General features: G+C 37.5%; 5 protein-coding genes across 10 annotated transcripts; 3 read left to right on the forward strand and 2 right to left on the reverse strand.

Moving 5' to 3' along the window:
* Positions 1-1,089: 1,089 nt before the first annotated feature.
* LOC103864589 (receptor like protein 21-like) lies at positions 1,090-4,927 on the reverse strand. 5 transcript variants are annotated; one of them, XR_004457355.1, is made up of 8 exons: positions 4,415-4,927; positions 4,134-4,289; positions 3,914-3,988; positions 3,756-3,824; positions 3,588-3,656; positions 2,089-3,465; positions 1,938-2,018; positions 1,607-1,810 (listed from the first exon to the last, which is right to left on the reverse strand). XR_004457355.1 is itself a non-coding variant. In XM_018658250.2 (7 exons), the coding sequence occupies exons 1-7, from the start codon at positions 4,869-4,871 to the stop codon at positions 1,753-1,755; spliced, it is 2,412 nt and encodes an 803-aa protein (XP_018513766.1). In that variant the 5' UTR covers positions 4,872-4,927; the 3' UTR covers positions 1,506-1,752. The 5 variants fall into 5 exon arrangements, 4 of the variants coding, with proteins under 4 accessions (XP_009140600.1, XP_033145732.1, XP_018513766.1 ...); XM_018658250.2 differs by having other exon boundaries at positions 1,506-1,810; positions 1,938-3,465; XM_033289842.1 differs by having other exon boundaries at positions 1,763-2,018.
* Positions 4,928-6,206: 1,279 nt separating this feature from the next.
* LOC103864653 (agamous-like MADS-box protein AGL61) lies at positions 6,207-8,299 on the forward strand. Its single transcript, XM_018658503.2, has one exon. It carries the CDS (start codon positions 6,335-6,337, stop codon positions 6,875-6,877), a length of 543 nt encoding a protein of 180 aa, XP_018514019.2. The 5' UTR covers positions 6,207-6,334; the 3' UTR covers positions 6,878-8,299.
* On the reverse strand, positions 7,930-8,980 carry LOC103864590. The gene is made up of 3 exons (XM_009142353.3): positions 8,644-8,980; positions 8,340-8,489; positions 7,930-8,236 (listed from the first exon to the last, which is right to left on the reverse strand). Exons 1-3 carry the CDS (start codon positions 8,860-8,862, stop codon positions 8,159-8,161), a joined length of 447 nt encoding a protein of 148 aa, XP_009140601.1. The 5' UTR covers positions 8,863-8,980; the 3' UTR covers positions 7,930-8,158.
* Positions 8,981-10,588: 1,608 nt separating this feature from the next.
* On the forward strand, positions 10,589-11,139 carry LOC103864592 (probable steroid-binding protein 3). Its single transcript, XM_009142355.3, has one exon. The coding sequence runs from the start codon at positions 10,669-10,671 to the stop codon at positions 10,969-10,971; it is 303 nt and encodes a 100-aa protein (XP_009140603.1). The 5' UTR covers positions 10,589-10,668; the 3' UTR covers positions 10,972-11,139.
* Positions 11,140-11,383: 244 nt separating this feature from the next.
* LOC103864591 (L10-interacting MYB domain-containing protein) lies at positions 11,384-17,812 on the forward strand. 2 transcript variants are annotated; one of them, XR_004457356.1, is made up of 7 exons: positions 11,384-12,730; positions 13,070-13,413; positions 13,489-13,932; positions 14,046-14,196; positions 14,274-14,671; positions 14,753-16,546; positions 16,615-17,812. XR_004457356.1 is itself a non-coding variant. In XM_009142354.3 (6 exons), exons 1-6 carry the CDS (start codon positions 12,247-12,249, stop codon positions 15,263-15,265), a joined length of 2,334 nt encoding a protein of 777 aa, XP_009140602.1. In that variant the 5' UTR covers positions 11,384-12,246; the 3' UTR covers positions 15,266-17,812. The 2 variants fall into 2 exon arrangements, 1 of the variants encoding a protein (XP_009140602.1); XM_009142354.3 differs by having other exon boundaries at positions 14,753-17,812.
* The last annotated feature ends 162 nt before the right edge of the window (positions 17,813-17,974 follow it).

Here is a 17,974-nt window from a genome sequence, read left to right on the forward strand (position 1 = left end):
GACATTCTTAGATAAAAAAAGTAGGCTACATCGAATTTCGGTGGAAGACTTAGACACACCAAGTCAACATCATTATTTCATTGTTTGTTTCTGCTTATTACCAACATGGAACACTATTTCACCATATCATTCTTAGAGCATTCCCATTGCTCACATATCTCAACTTCTCACCCATTTTTTCTTTTCATTAATAAATATTGTCGATACTTTACTGATAATACATGGGATAGAGTTTGATCTTAGAACATCTCTATCAAGATATTCTATGCGTACACTAACATTAAAAAAGAAATAAAAAATGAGCGAGAAGGAAGAGGATCTCTAAAGAAAAATGTATAGATATTCTTGTCATACCAATGAGAGTCTAAAAATGCTGGTAACACTGTGCATGAACAAAGTCACCAGTTTTTGTTGGCAGCAACTTTCACAGATTATCCTAGATATATGAAGAATAAATATATAGATGAAATGAGCATATGTAAAGAATCGTATGATGACAGACCATACATTATTTGTAGGATGTTTGAGATGAAACTCGACTCTTTGATGAATAACTTAATAAAAAAAGAAACTCTTAGGAAAGACTGCATCATGTTAATGTTATTTTAGACATGATTTTCGTGTTTTGGTATTTTTATATTATTATCTAACCAATGGTTTTTACGTTAAATTTAATAATTTAATGAAGAAGAAACTCTTATGAAAGACTGCATCTTGTAGAAGTTATTTTAGACATGATTTTCGTGTTTTGGTATTTTTATATCATTAGGTAACCAATGGTTTTATGTTAAATTTCAGCAATGTACCATATTGAGTTCTAAAACCATGGTCTACTACATTTCTCACATTCTACTTTTCATGCATATTGATTCAAAATTTCCCACTACAGATAACATAGTCAAGATCATATCTGCAAAAATTCCTGATGAAAATGAAAAGCCACAGCTTTATAATATTATTAAAGACATGATGATTCATGGACTATGGGGAGCTGCTATTATGAAGCTCTCTTTAGAAAAAATGTGCTTGTTATCGTTTACTTTGAATTGTTTGATAAGACTTCAAAGTCTTTCCAGAAAACACTCAACGGAAGCAATAAACAAATTTATTTTATTTTTTTTGCTTGGACATGAATTAAAAGTACAAACACTTACACGAACACAGTAGACTCAAGATTAGGTTTGGATAGAAATATCCAAGAAATTGAGCTGAAAATATTTTAAAACAACATATTTTTTGCTGAAGCGATGAAAGCGTCGACAATGCGGAGCCATGCTCGACGCCAAGGACAATCAAAGCACATAAGTACAACGATACACACCAATGTGGTCACATAAACTGAGACAGTCCCATAATAGAATACAACTCTATTCATGTCAGCTTCATTTTCTTCCTCTCCTCCTCCTTTATTTGCTTCCTCTGAGCTCTTCTTAGCCTCACAACTTATATGGGTCGGTGGTCCACAGAGAAGTGGATTGCCTAAGTATCTACTCTCGTTGAAAGTGTTAAATTGCCTTCCTTGGGGAATGATTCCTGATATATTGTTGTGAGACACGTCAAACACTTCAAGAAATGTAAGGCTGGTTAGCTGTTGAGGAATGCTTCCGTGCAGCATGTTGTAAGAAAGATCAAGGCTCTCAATATCCTTCAGATTGGAGAAGCTGGATGGTATAGAACTCGACAAGAAATTGTGAGATAGATTCAAGGACCGCAGTTTCCAGAGACCTCCAAGCTCTGTTGGGATAACACCACTTAACTCATTGTTTGACAGATCCATCCCATACATATAATCAAGTATTCCTCTTCTGAACTGAGATGTATTAGTACCAGGATCACTTAACCAAGATTCTTCAGGACTATAAGAATCACTATATAAAGATTCTCCAGGAGTGTAAGAATCACTATACCAAGATTCTCCAGGACTATAGGAATCGTACCTTTGCTTTGTTGCAAATTTTATTTCAATTTCCTGAAAGGCAGAGGAGTATACTTGGAACTCCTCTACTAGAAATATCGATCTGTAATATTCAGAATGAAAAGTCAGTGTACGATAATATTGCCCATAGATAATATCACTCTCCTTTCCACCTCGTAAGACTGATGATTTGTAGAGGCATGAAGGTATGAAGCCATTGAGCTTGTTATCTGAAAGATCTAAAAGCCTGATGTTGCTGAGATCACACAGCTGCCTTGGAATGGATCCTGTTAAATTGTTCCCCCTCAACAAAAGAAACTTTATGTCTTGTGTGTTGACAAACTGGGGAATACTCCCAGAGAGTTTATTGTTCCGAAGATCAAGTATCTGGACACCTTCCAACAATGTGTCTGGAATTGACCCTGTCAAGTTGTTGTTGTTGAGGAAGAATATTCTACCTTGTACCTGTGACGACGGTAAGGCTCCCGACAATAGGTTTCCAGAGAGGTCCAGAAACTCAACGAGCAACAAGGAAGGTGGCATGGTACCTTCTAAGAAATTGTTTGCTAACAATAAGAAATCCAAATTAGAAAACTCAGATATCCAACTTGGAATAGCACCAGTGAAACAATTGTGGGACATGTCAAGCATTGACAAATAAGTAAAGCCAAGCAAACCAACTCCAATCTTCCCAGTAAATAAGTTGTTATCTATTCTCAACACTTCTAGTAAAGTGAAGCTTGTTCTTCTTGGAAGAAAAGGGCCGCTGAAGTTGTTGTGAGAGAGCTTCAGGTACTTTAGTTGAAAACAACCCCTGAGAAACCTTCTTGGTAGCTTCCCAGATAAGTTATTATAGGATAGGTCGAGGAATGAAATGTTCTTCATCTCGCCCATAGACGATGGAAAATTCCCTTGGAACCAGTTACTTGAGGCATTTAGATGTACCAGATTCGGAAGTGCAAGACCAATACTATCAGGTAATATCCCACCAATATTATTGGAAGAAAAATCAAAAACCTGCAAACTATGCACCATTGTGGGCATTTGAAAGATTGTGAATGAATTCTTCTGCAACAGTAAGACTTCAAGTTGTGTATTATTCAGCAACAGCCACGTAGGAGGGTTTCCGGATAATCTATTGCTGGATAGATCAACTAGACGCAAGTTCTTTTGGTAGACGAGAAATGAAGGGATTTTCTCCAAGCTGCAAGATCGTAGTACAGCAACTCTCAGTTGAAATTTTGGCTGCCAATTACCCTCCGTCTCTACTTGTACCTTATCAGATGTTGATGAAACTTTGAACACCTTGAGATTTGTGAGGTTGGTGAGTGGATTGAGAGAGAATACGCTTGAAAAGTTGTTGTTTAACAATGATAGATACTCTAGGGACTCCAAGCTACTGAAACTTGATGGTATATTTCCGCTAAACTGGTTGGATGATAGGTCGAGAACCCGTAGCTTTTTCAAGCTACCTAGACAAAGAGGAAGTTGGCCAACAAAATGATTTTCACTGAGATCGAGCTCCCGCAGATTCTTCATTTCACAAACAGCTTCAAAAAAATATTGATTTGAAACCAAAAAGATAATGAGAACAATTTTGTCTAAAGAATTCATGAGACAATAAAAATATAATGTTGTTCACATAAATAATATAGAGGTGAAGGTAACACACCTGTTATAGGCCCGCTGAAATTATTCCGAGCAAGATTCAGCAGTTCCAGTTTCGGCAAATTCGTTAGTTCTGAAATAAAGTAAGTTCATATAATGTACGTTAGTAAAATTCTGTTATATAAAGTTATCTTCTGCCGACCCAAAAAAAAAACGGTTACAATTATGTTACCTGAAATGAAGCCGTGAAGTCTATTTCCACTTAGATCCAGAAGTTCAAAGTTTTTCAAGTTTTTTAGTTCTGAGATAACGTAAAGGCCAAAAGATTGAATATCACAATATTATCATCCTACACTCTTTTTTTTTCCAAAGAGAAAAAAGAAAGCTTACCTTGTAATTCCATTGAGCCAGAAAATTTATTTAAACTTAGATCCAGAGCTTTCAGCTTTGTCAGGTGACTAAATTCTGCCATAATACGAAGAGATACAAAAGCAAGACTCTTCTAATTAATATGTAAGAAAATGATATTTGAAATGGCATAAACTAACTCAACAATAGGACCATCTCACAAGTTACCCCGGAGAAGGGTCATGGCAAATGGAAAACACACCTTTAATAGGAAAAGGGCCATCTCTGAAGTTACCCCGTAGAAACAAAGTTGTAAGTGATGTTGCGGCATTTAGAAAAGGAAAGATACTGTTATTGAGATCATTCCATGAGACATCCAGAATCTCCAGGTTCCTTAATCTCCTTAAACTTTTGTAACCTGCAAAGAAATATCTCATTAATAGACTATACAAAAATAAGATATAACTCATCTAACATTCTAAATTATTTGAAGTAACGTTTCCAGATACAGGTAAACTAAACACTGTAAAAAGCCTGGAATACCTTCAACATCATCAAAGAAGCCACTATATGACTGGACGTATCTTTCCCCGGATAAGTTCAGACTTTGAACCTCATCAAAGGGATTCAGAAAGGAAAGATTAAGGAGAGACTTAGGCTCTCTGAAGTACACAGAACCAACAGAAAGACCAATGACACGCCCGCTCGTACGATTGCACTTAATGCCATTCCACCGGCAGCAATCGCTCTTTGTGTCATTAGTCCAAGTTTCATAATTAGAGAGAACAGGTATTGCCTCCCCGTATTCGAGGTCCGGTTCTTCAGGCCGTGCTTTGAGGACCGATCCCACCAGGGATTCCGAACTCTTTGAGATCAGGTAATCCTTGAGCTCCAACAAAGCCTTCCTTTCTTTCAGAATGCAGCTTTTGTATCCGTGTATCTGCCACAGCAATAACATCACCCATATTAAGTAGTGGCCAAAGAAAAACTTCCATTCCATTGCAAATCAGATAAAAACCAAATAGAGAAAAATAAAATCCAGAGCAAATTGGGAGTCACGAAGAAGTATTTATTGATAAAAACATTGAAAAGGTGATGTGACAAGCGTTCAGTAAGTAACCACTATCGTTTACTTTGAATTTATGATAAGGCACAAGTCAAAGTCTTTGTGGCAAACACCCATAATCGTATAATATGAAAAACTCAAAATAACTCTCTCCCATCATTTTGACTTGATGAACACCACCGACAGCGACGGCATTATAGATTGTGGCTCTTCATCGATGGTTTGAACCAGAGCTTGGCTGAAACATAGCTGTTGCCCAAGAAAATTGATGAAGCCGAAGCTATAACATACAAGAGTGATTTACATTTACAGTCACTTTATGACTTTTTATTACTATAAAATACAACGATCCATGTTCATTTTTTATGCTTGTCTATTTGTTTAGTTACGTTTTTCATCATGATTAGAGGATTATTATGACAGCAATTATGATTATAAAATCATATACACAAGAGAATAATACAACTCCTAATACAAGAGAAAGAAAAAAGTTCACTGCATTGCCAAACTAAAATTTTATAACAAACACAAATCTTTAGGATTTTATTAACATACACAAATTTTATAACATACACAAAATCTTTAGGATTTTATTATACAACTCTGATTTTTTTACCTTTTTGGATTATTATACTATTCTCCTAATTACTGTATTCTTTTTGCATCATGATTTTTAGAGCATTGTATCATGTTTATAATAAATTTTGCATTTACGTAAGACAAATTTATTAAGACAATAAATTTGAACACTAGTGATTAGAAAATCATGCATTTCTGCACAAGAAAATAATACAAGAAGATGAAGAAGAAATCAGTGCATTGCCAAACTATGAATTTTCATATATCTACAAAAAAAAATTAAAACAAACTGACTAATTACAAGCTTGCTGTTACAAGAAAAATATATCATTTCTTACTTTTAGTTTATTTCATCCCTATGAGCTAACCTGTAAACTATTATAACTAAGGTAATTCCGATCCTTTCACCTAGTTGTAGATTATTATATTACTATCAAATTAGTTTTTTTTTTGCATCATGATGGGTGGATCATACACTTTTATGAAATATATCTAAGATACTGACTTTTAACAATTAATGATTAGAAAATCATGTATTTATATACAAGACAATAACACAATGAAAACGTTGTATTGCCAAACTTAGATTTTATAACATACAGAAATCTTTAGAATTTTATTATCTATCTTCAACATTAATAACAAACTGAATAATTACAAGCTTGCTGTTACAAAAAATAAGAAAATAAATTGCCAACTATGCAACTAGATTTCATAATAATGTCACACATACTCAAACATGTATATAAACACACAATTTCTCTACCAAATTGTCTAACAAAGCAAAACAACTAAAACCCCTTGACATAAAGAAAACTATGATGTCGAAGAAGAAAGAAACCCTGGGACGACAGAAAATTCCGATGGTTAGGATTAAGAAAGAGACCCACCGGCAGGTCACATTCTCAAAACGTAGAGCCGGTCTATTCAAGAAAGCTAGCGAGCTTTGCACATTGTGCGGCGCAGAGGTTGGGATCATCGTGTATTCTCCAGCCAAAAAGCCTTTCTCTTTCGGCCATCCCAGCGTCGAATCCGTATTGGACCGTTATTTGTCCCGCAACAATTTGTCCATAACGCAGACGGAGAAACCGCAGGGAAACGCTGCAGCGAGCAGCGGCGTGCTGAACGTGGAGCTGACGCAGATCGTGAGCCAGTTAGAGGAAGAGAAGAAGAAGGGTCAAGCGATGGCGGACATGAGAAAAGCGAATGCGGTGAGGTGGTCGATGACGAATTGGTGGGAAAGGCCAGTGGAGGAGATGAGTATGGTTCAGTTACGGGAAATGAAATCTGCGTTAGAGGAGTTGTGGAAGATTGTTGTGTCAGAGACAAGTATGGCTCGCCAGCTCGGTTTAAGGATGTGATAGAGGATGTGTTACGGCTCCCTCTCCTTCTTACATGAATATGCCCTTTGCTTTTTTCTAATGTTTACAATGGTTGTTTCGGATTAACACATATTATAAGCCAATATCTTCCTAGCTAGCTTTTTTTAATTATCTCAGATTGTTTTTGTTTCTTTGGCAACATGGAAAAATATTAATGTTATCCGGTTAAGGTACTTTAATGAATTGATTATATACTATAACCGACAATATAGCTTAAACTTATAAGTTATAATTCTTAAAAGTAACGGATCTAGTTTTCACCTGGCATCCATTGGGGGTTGCCTTTCTCACTCACTGGACCATTTCAACACCATCACCTCAATACTTTCTAGCTTGTGCTTCACTAAAAACGCCAACGCTGGCAGTCTCTGGTGATCGGTTGGTGGTGACGTGAAATACTCTGTTTCATCTAGCTACGTGCTAAGTTCCTCGGTTTGAACCTTAAAAATCCATATTCTGATCTTGCTCCCGGAGTGATTCATTTTTGATCAGGCAAGAGGCTGGGGACGGATTAGAATAAATTCAATCGATTTTGATCATGGGTCTTATTGATACTCCTACAATCGGAGCAATGAGTAGTCAAACATATATTCCACTAATCATCAGTCTGAAACCGATTTCATTACAAGAACAAAATATATTTTACAAAATTTAGTAAATACACAATCAAATATGGTTATAAGGTTTCACTCGTGCAAATGCTATTATCTAAACCTATTGAAAAATAGTTTAAAAGACACTCTATCATTCTATGTAGCAAGCTCTTTCAGGTGCGACAGCGGTTAATGAAAGGTTAACCCAACAATTTTTTTTTTGTGGGGGGGGGGGGGGGGGTTTGAATGATGAGAACGACCAACCATGCTCTATTGACATGACTGCGTTGTTTTTCAGTGTTGGGTTAGTATATCCCTAAGATATAGTGATGATATGGCTTGGAGGATTCATAAAAAGGAGAGGAAACAATAGCTGGTGCTGAAGTGGAAGAAGGCTCACGTGGAGTAAGTCTTGGAAAAGTAAAGCAAAAGAGAGGATACAGAAAAGAGACCGAGTATATACATGAAGTAGCCTTAAGAGGAAATCACAATTAGTACAGACAGAACAATGGGAAATGAATAATAAATGAACATACATTGATATATTTATACACAATACATGTACAAAGAAATGTATTCATATTACGCTTGAATCAATGTAAACATTTGTACTCCGTATAAAAATCATCAAATGCCAAAACACTTAACTTGCTTTTGTTCATATCAACTACAATGGCACTGGAGGCTTTTCCAACCACTTGGCACGAAACCCAGTTCCCTTGCAATCGCTACAGCAAGCAGAACCCTTAAACCCACACACAAAAAAAGAATCGAATATTCATAACTTGTAAGGTACTTTTTGGGTGGACAGAGAAAACGATTAAACAGTATCTGATTAGATAACTAACCTGGCCGGAGCAGATAACACAAGAAGTATTCCTAGAAGGAACCTGGCAAAGCATGTTATCACCGAGGATGAAGAATCCAGTACCCGCACACCATTTGCATTCAACATGACCCTTTGAATTGCACGATGAACACCCAACGGGTCTTGGTTGCTTCAGTGAAATAGAAAAACAAATCATTAAACACATTCCTTGTAACATCTAGCAACAAGAGAGACCTAACAATAAACTTGATCGATGTGAAGTTCACATATCAAATCGTCAAACAAAATTGCATATATATGGGAGAGAATAAATTAGCAGGTACCTGAGAGATAAGCCAGGCTTGTTCCATACGCTTAGCGAAATTGGAAGAGCTCTCGGGGGAATCAACCGCCGATGCTCTGACGGTGGCCGGAGAACGGCGAATCGTGGTTGAACTCGGACTGATCGCTACGAAACCTAGCTTCGTTCTCCTCGGGGATATCCATGGATTCACTATCGATTTCGGTACGATCCGCGACTCGCAACACATGCAAATCGTCATTTCTCTTCTTCTTCTTCTTCTTCTTCTTCCTCGCCGAGAGGTTTGAATAATTCAGCAGTAATTAAAAGACTTTGAAATTGTTTTTTGCATAGCAAATTGGAGGACGGTTTGCGGAGGAGAAATGTTTTGGAAATTGTGTTATTGGACCCTGGGCCCACAAATTACACAGTTCTGTCTTGGTTTTTTTCGATTCAATTTTGAAGTATCTTAACCGGTGGGAAAATCCCGGTTGAGACAACAAATGATTACTTATCCGAATCAATCACAGACGTGGTCTATGGATTTTGTTGAAGCTAATCTTGCTACAATATGAGTTAATATCTTGTGAAACAATCTACTTTTGCTCCACAACCTCACACTTTAGTTCTTTTCTCTTTCCCAAGATAACCTTGATGCTAATTAGAAAGATGCTAACATTAATGAAAGCTAATACTACGTTCTTTGTAACTAAATGTGGATCTTCTCTCCTTTTTGAAGAATCTCATGTCAATATCAACTCCGAGACGTCCTTGTAAAAGTCGTCCGAAAATTAATGAAAGCTAATACGTTCTTTGTAATCTACCATCTTTTAATTTGACGCCCAATCAACAGATCTGCAACAGAAAAGGGAAGATAAATGAATAATAAATTAATTTTTTTTTGTTCAGCCTAATAATAAATTAATAGTTTAATACTAAGCCACACACCACACAATCTAGCATGCTTAAACAACCATCAACCTATAACCTATTCATGAGATAGCATCTTTACCTCTATCTTACAAGTTACAACCACCAAGTTCACATAGTTTGGGGAGTCCAAACTAGTCTCCTTTTACCAGACACTAGCTTCATGAATCATGACTCTACCATGTCTCATTTCATTTCAAGACGTAATTAACTCGTGTTGGTTGCGAAAAGGTCGCTTTCTCACTTGTCACTTTCTTGGTGTGTTGAGTTACAATTACGGCTTCATTACTCATCCTTTTATTCCGGTCTGCAACAATCTTCTGTTTTCTGAAGAAATTTTGGTGAAGGTTTCTTGTACACTTTGGTTACCAGTCATTGCTTCTTTTGGTGTTGAAGTTTAAACTAACCAACCTCCTCTTTCTAGCGCTAACAGAAACTACAAATGTCAAAAATAAGAAATAGGAATAGTTGAAAGAGCAGGTTCATTGACACAAATGAAATAAGAAGGCTTTTCGGATAAATATGCAAAAAAATTAAGCAAAATATGAGATATACTGATATAGTGAAGTAATGTTTGACATGCTATACTAGATTTTGATCCGCTTTTGGTTTTCAATTTTTTTTGTAAAAAATATATAGTATAAATAAGTTATGTATTTTAATTTTTTTCTATAATATATTTAAACTTATGTATATTATTGAGTGAAAAAAATATTTCGTGAATATATACCTAATCCATTTTTGAATCTTTAAATTTATGGTTTTCCGAATTTTAATTTATGGACTAATATTTACACCTTAACAATAAACTTCAAAATATATACCTAATTTATATTCGAATTGACTTCCAGAAACAAACAAAAAGTGACACTATTTCACTTTATAAATGATTCGAAAGTGACGTAGAAAAAGATGATTCGAAAGTAAAATGTTAAGTGGAATAAATTCAATAAAAGATTATTCCACTAATTAGCCAAACAAAAATATAATTTCCACTATATTCGAAAGTAAATGCTCTCAAGTCGAATAACAATGTCATTTTCCACTATAAATATCCCTCCCACCTAATCCATCATCTCCCTCATCTTATCACTTGGATCTTTCCAGAAAAAATTCGATTCCGAGAGAGAGAGAGAGAATGGAGTTCACGGCAGAGCAGCTTAGCCAGTACAACGGGACCGACTCATCGAAGCCGATCTACGTGGCGATCAAGGGCCGAGTATTCGACGTCACCACCGGCAAATCCTTCTACGGCGTAGGAGGCGATTACGCGATGTTCGCGGGAAAAGACGCGAGCAGAGCTCTGGGGAAGATGAGCAAGAACGAAGAAGACGTGTCTCCTTCTCTCGAAGGTCTCACCGAGAAAGAGATGACCACTCTTAATGATTGGGAGAAGAAGTTTGAAGCCAAGTATCCCGTCGTTGGCCGCGTTATCTCCTAAGCTCAATCATATCCTTCCGATCTCTCGTGTGAGGATCTGTGTGTGTTTGTGTTTGATATGATCGTTTGATGACGATTGGAAATCTAATAATGTAATAAATTGGTGTTTCTTACTCTTTTAATCCTTGTATTACTGATTTTAGTTTTGTGATTGCTCTCTCTACGGATAGATCTGCGTGGTATCACTTATCAGATCAAAATTGATGACCTGGGTTAGGGATTCCCCCAAATCTTTGGTTGTATTCTTAATCCGGTTTAGTGAATTTAGAGTTATGGTTTAAATGAAATCGTCACAGAGCTCAAAGTTTTAGTGTGGCATGGAGATCGATTGTGTTGATTTGTGTAGTTTTCAAAATAGAGAAGATAAATTAATGGGGGTGGGGGTGTTCTTGGACTTCTTCTCCACGCTCTCTTATGGCTAGTTCTGCAAGCAACTAAGTTAAGACAGGAAATGAGAGACAAAAGAGTGTCACTATATTCTGCAGCAGAACTGTTGGCTTGAAATGTAAATCTGGCAACTTATATTGTCTTTTGGATCATTTAAAAAAATATGGGTAAAGCTTACTTTGTATGTTATTGTTGGCTTTCAAGATTTTGAGCTGGGTTAGGAGTTGTATGTATCTCATAGTCATAGACATGTCAGCTTGTTGTTGGCGACATATAGCTGTTAAAGAGATGTAACTGGGTTTGTAGACCAGATAAAAGCTTGAGCACAACGTGTTTACAGCTATAGATGTGTTCTAGATCACAGAAAACAAACAAAAGCTTGAGCACATCATTGATCAAACCATCATGCTCGTTTCATTGGATAGTTCCCAGTGCCACTCTCTGTAGGTTTAGTAGTTTTCTTCGTCTTCTTTGGCTCACCTAGAGTTAAACAATTAACAAGAACATGTCAGTAAACATCAGAAGTAAAAAGAGAATGCTCTGCTTTCTTACATCTAATATCTTCTAATATCTAATACGCTAATTAAAACCTATAAATTTCAAAAAACCAAACAAAATTGGGAGTAATTCTTCAAAATGTGTATATTCGTTGGACCCATAGAGCGCCTTAAAAACGAAAGGCTAAGCCCAAACATAGAAGGCGATAGATAGATAAACCAGAGGAGAGAAGGAGCACTGAGAGCCAAACAGAAATAATTCGGGATTAGGGTTAATCTCTCTCCCAAACTCCGCCCAATCTCTCTTTCTCTCTCTCACCGCCGCGCGCAACTATAACCGCTACCTATATATTCACACACACACACACACTGGTTACTGCTTCTCAGCTATCATGAGCGGTCAAACCTCTTGTAATAATGACCGAACGAGAACGTACTGGACCCCAACGATGGAGCGTTTCTTCATAGATCTAATGCTCGACCATCTCCACAGAGGCAACAGAACCGGCCACACTTTCAACAAGCAAGCCTGGAACGAGATGCTCTCCGTTTTCAACTCCAAGTTCGAGTCACAGTACGACAAAGACGTGTTGAAGATCCGGTACACGACTCTTTGGAAACAGTACAACGACGTCAAGAGCCTTCTTGATCACGGAGGGTTCTCTTGGGACCAGAGTCATGAGATGGTGGTCGGAGATGAGAGTCTGTGGAGTTGTTATCTCAAGTCTCATCCTGAGGCTCGTGCGTACAAGACCAAACCTGTGTTGAATTTTGATGATCTGTGTTTGGTCTATGGGTATACGGTTGCAGATGGGAGGTACAGTAGGTCAAGCCATGATGTAGAGTTTGAGGATGAGATCAATGGAGTTAACATTGGTGTGTTCTGCTCTTTCTTGATTTTATTACAAATTGTGTTTTGTCTGTAGGTGAAAGTAGTAGTGGAAGTCTTATTTAGTGATATTTTACTGCAGTGTTTAGTTAGTTTGCTGTTTAGTTGCTTTTAGGATCCGAATAGGAATCAGGTGCGGTAGTAATAGTAACAAAAACATATAGATACATATGTATATTTAAAGATTTTTGTTACTATTAACTGCTGTGTGATTTGTAAACATTCGAAGCCTTAATTTCTTTCTGTAACAAGTCCTCTTTGTATAACATTTAACCAAAAGAAAAAAGGAAATACTTACAATGAGTGATGCTTTCTATGTTCTGTAGGTGAAAGTAGTAGTGGGAGTCTTGTTATGTCAAGTAAAGAAACCTCGAAAACCGAGTGGACTCCGGTAATGGACCAATACTTCATCAGCCTTATGCTTGATCAAATCGGAAGAGGTAACAAGACTGGCAATGCTTTCAGCAAACAAGCCTGGACAGATATGTTAGCTTTGTTCAATGCTAGGTTCAGTGGTCAGTATGGTAAAAGAGTCTTAAGGCATAGGTACAACAAGTTGTCTAAATACCACAAAGACATGGGAGCTATCTTGAAACAAGACGGGTTTTCGTGGGACGAAACTCTTCAAATGATAGCTGCAGATGATGTCTTTTGGAACTCTTACATCAAGGTTTGAAACTCTCAAGTCTTGTAATAAATAAATCTAGATGTAATGAAACAGGCACTTATGATGTGATGAAAGCAGGAGCATCCACTTGCTAGAACATATAGGATGAGGTCATTACCAAGCTACAACGACTTGGAGTTAATATTTGCTAATCCAGTCCAAGGCAAAGATGATGCTGTGCCAGATGAGAATAAGGCGAGCCAAGCTCAGAGTTCTGATCGTACAAGGACGTTTTGGACACCGCCGATGGACAACTATCTGATCGATTTGTTATATGACCAAGTGAACAAAGGGAACAGAGTTGGACAAACTTTCATAACAAGCGCTTGGAACGAAATGATTACATCGTTTAATACCAAGTTCGAGTCTCAGCACGGCAGAGACGTTCTGAAGAACCGGTATAAACACTTGAGGAGGTTGTACAACGACATAAGGTTTATTCTCGAGCAAAACGGGTTCTCGTGGGATGCAAGGAGAGATATGGTTGTTGCTGATGATAGCGTTTGGTGTTCATATATAAAGGTATGCAACATTCTTTCCCCTTTTTAAGATATAAGTTATATTTGCTTATAATTCAAAAAAAATAAGTTATAGTTGCTTGTGTGGTCTAAATTAATAAAATGAAACGTGTGTAGGGACATCCAGAAGCTCGACCATATCGAGTGAAAACTATTCCAATTTACCCAAATCTTTGCTTCATTTTTGGTAAGGAAGTGTCTGATGGGAGATACACACGCTTGGCTCAAGATTTTGATCCTACTCCGGCAGAAACTGTGCGCATAAACGGTAAGTTTCTCTATATATATTGGCTTTTGATTCATTAAGTGTTCATTTGTGTTCTTATTTATCTGAATCCATGGCAGAAAGTGAAAGCGAAGATGGATTCAAGGAAACTTTCCAGATGGTGGTGCATGCCGCCGGTGAAGAGAAAGATGATTACCTCTGTAGCAGCAGTGGTCCTTCTCCTGTAGAATGGACAGCGGTCATGGACCGTTGTCTTATTGATCTCATGCTTGAGCAGGTCAATAGAGGAAATAAAGTTGGTGAGACATTCACAGAACAAGCTTGGGGGGAGATGGCAGAATCCTTCAATGCAAAGTTCGGATTGCAGGCTGACATGTTTACTCTGGAGAATCGTTACATATTGATGATGAAAGAGCGTGACGACGTCAACAACATCCTTAATCTTGATGGCTTTGTTTGGGATGGAGAGAAGCAAACCATTGTTGCAGAAGATGAACATTGGGATGCATATATTAAGGTAAGGAGGCTAATCTAATGATGTTTTCTTACAAGGTGTGTGTGTGTGATTCTGAGAGATTTAGTGTCTGGATTTTGGCAGGAACATCCAGATGCAACTATATATAAAGGCAAAACCTTGGATAGTTACGGTGATTTGTGCAAGCTATATGAACATCTCTCACACGAAGGGTTCAACTGTGAGAATCTCATGATAGAGTTGGATAACTATGGCCATGAGATTGATATAGTTGATGACTTTAGTTCTTCTACTCAAAAGCAGCATTGTAAGCGAGCCAACCCAACTCCACATCTTGGGATAAATGCACGCAAGGCTCAGAAGACGGGAGGAGAGATGATGAGGAAGCCTCAGAGTGAGACAGAAGGTGAAGGCGGTGATTACGTGGAGGCCATGCCTCAGGAGGATAATTTCACAAGAATACAGAACGCTGTTGATGCACTGCAAGCTTTACCAGACATGGATGATGAGCTTCTGCTGGATGCTTGTGATCTTTTAGAAGATGAGAAGAAAGCAAAGACGTTCTTGGCATTGGACGTCTCTTTAAGAAGAAAATGGCTGGTGAGGAAGCTTCGGCCTCCTTCGTCTAACGTTTAAGCAGTTTGTGTCTCTCTATTTCTACCCAAATTTGTAAGCGCAGCAGAATAGTTTATGTAACGTTGTAAAAGTATGTGGTGATCTTAGATACACAATCTTTAGGGTTGGGCAAAATATCCGGAACCAAAAAACTGACCCGAAAATCAAGGTCCCGAACCTGATCGGACCGGGCTAAATAACTGAATGGGTTCTAAATTGATGTATCCAAAGAACTGGTATCTAATCCGATCTGAATCGAGAATAGAATGAGTATCAGAAGATATCAGAAATATAAATATATATCTATAAATATTATGTATAAATATATGAATAATTATTTAAATTAAATATATTAGTTATTTTCAATATTTTTGTGTATTTTCTGGATAAAATATGATAGTTGAATAGAAATATTCAAACAAAACCGTATTTAATGAATATTTTTGGTTATTTTTTGGTACATTTAGATAGTTTAGATATAAAATATCCGAACCGAATCGGATAATAAGGTTACTTTGGATACTATTATCCGAACCCGTTTCAGATATATTCGGTTATTTTCATGTTCCATTACATCAGAACCGAATCCATCCAGATCCAGAAAGATCCGACTCGAACCCGACCCAAAATTTTATAACATCTAAATGAGGTCTAATTTCCAAACCTGGAAACATAATACCTGAAAAAACCGATCAGTACCCGAATGGATACTCGAATGCCCAGACCTATATAAGATAACATAACTTTATTTAGTGAAATTTAACGTGTGGTGAAAGTAAAGAAAGAGAGCATAGTGCCTTGGATGAAGACAGAGGGTTTCAAGGACAAGTCTAACCCGTAAACCCATCTCTCTCTCACACACACAGATGAGACAAAGAAAGCATGCTGGTAGTTAGTTGGGTGTGCTCTCTCAAGTCTCATAGACGACAATAAAAAGAGAGAGAGAGAGAGAGAGAGAAAATGAAAAGCGATCAAACAATGGCGATAAAACACCTCACTGCTACCGCATATGGCGCTGTCTACGGAGCTATTTCCGGCGGTATAATAGGAATGGTCATGACCCCACTGCTCCAGCCTCACTTTCGAGTCCTAGGCCTCGCCCCACTGAGTCAAAATGTGTTTATGCTTTCAAAATGTGTGTTCTTTGGTTAAACCAAACCCTGTTTATGTTTTGACAGCTTGCTCCTAGCATCAGGTGCTGGGTTGGCATACTCTTTTGTGAGACAAGGCTTGAAAGTCCGACCTGCAAACGCACTCTTCAACGTTGCTGCTTTCACTTTTGTGTCAGGACCAACGTTTCAGGTGATTCATCCTTCATTAGATTATATACCTTCTTCTTACTTAGCACGGTTTTTTTGTTTTTCCTTCAGCTGAGGGAAACAATCAGAGCAAGAAGTGGAGATTCCACCAGGGGCAAGGCTTTTGATACTTGATCATATCAAAAGCTTTGAATACAAGCTTCTCTACTCTCACATGGATCAAAATATAGGAATTGAATCCAACCATGGTCTGCTGTTTTGAGTGCAGGTACCTTAAGATGAGGAAAGCACTAATTTGACCCCCTACCCTTTTGTCTAATATGGTGGTGATGTAGAATCTTAGATGTTGTTTGTAATAATAAACTTGCTAGTTTGTAATAATAACCTTAAGACTTAACCACCTATGAATGTTCGAAGCCAAGAACATAACTTTTTTCACTGAAATTTTATGTCTGCTTAAAGTAAAAAAAAAACAACTTTATTGAAATATCAAGCATCAACGAACCTCTTAGTCTAACATCCAACGATTTCTTCAATCGTTTTCGCCATTTGTGGAGTGAGAGGATTCTTCCAATCACCAATGATACAAGAAATGAATAACCCAAGGCATTGGTCTTTTAGGAAAGTCCCATCTTCATGCATCTTTCACCCAAAGAAGATTACCTCTGTAGCAGCAGTGGTCTTTCTTACAAGGTGTGTCTGAATTTTGGCAGGAACATCCAGATGCAACTATATATAAAGGTAGAACCTTGGAGAGTTATGGTGATTTGTGCAAGCTATATGAACATCTCTCACACGAAGGCTTCAACTGTGAGAATCTTATGATCGAGTTGGATAACTATGGCCATGAGATTGATATGGTCGATGACTTTAGTTCTTCTACTCACAAGCAGCATTGTAAGCGAACCAACCCAATTTCAAATCCGGGGATAGATGCACGTAAGGCTCAGAAGACGGGAGTGGAGCTGATGAGGAAGCCTCTAAGTGAGGCAGAAGGTGAAGGCGAGGATAAATTCACAAGAATATAGAAGGCCGTTGATGCACTACAAGCTTTACCAGACATGGATGATGAGCTTCTACTGGATGCTTGTGATCTTTTAGAAGATGAGAAGAGAGCAAAGACGTTCTTGGCTTTGGACGTCTCTTTAAGAAGGAAATGGCTAGTGAGGAAGCTCCGTCCTCCTTCGTCTAACGCCTAACGTTTAAGCAGTGTGTGTGTCTCTCTATTTCTACTCAAATTTGTAAGCACAGCAGAATAGTTTATGTAATGTTGTAAAAGTATGTGGTGATCTTAGATACACGATCAAAAGCAAGAGTTTAGGTTATCTAACTTGCATTGTTAGATATGAATAGTTCAAGGCATTGGTATTTAGGACAGTCCCATCTGGCCATCTTTAAACAACATAACAAACAATCATTAACTAGACCATATCGAATTCAAACCGAAGATTATGCAATCAAAACTGAATAA

Source organism: Brassica rapa, chromosome A04, assembly GCF_000309985.2.
Source record: "Brassica rapa cultivar Chiifu-401-42 chromosome A04, CAAS_Brap_v3.01, whole genome shotgun sequence".
NCBI classification, from domain to species: Eukaryota; Viridiplantae; Streptophyta; class Magnoliopsida; order Brassicales; family Brassicaceae; genus Brassica; species Brassica rapa.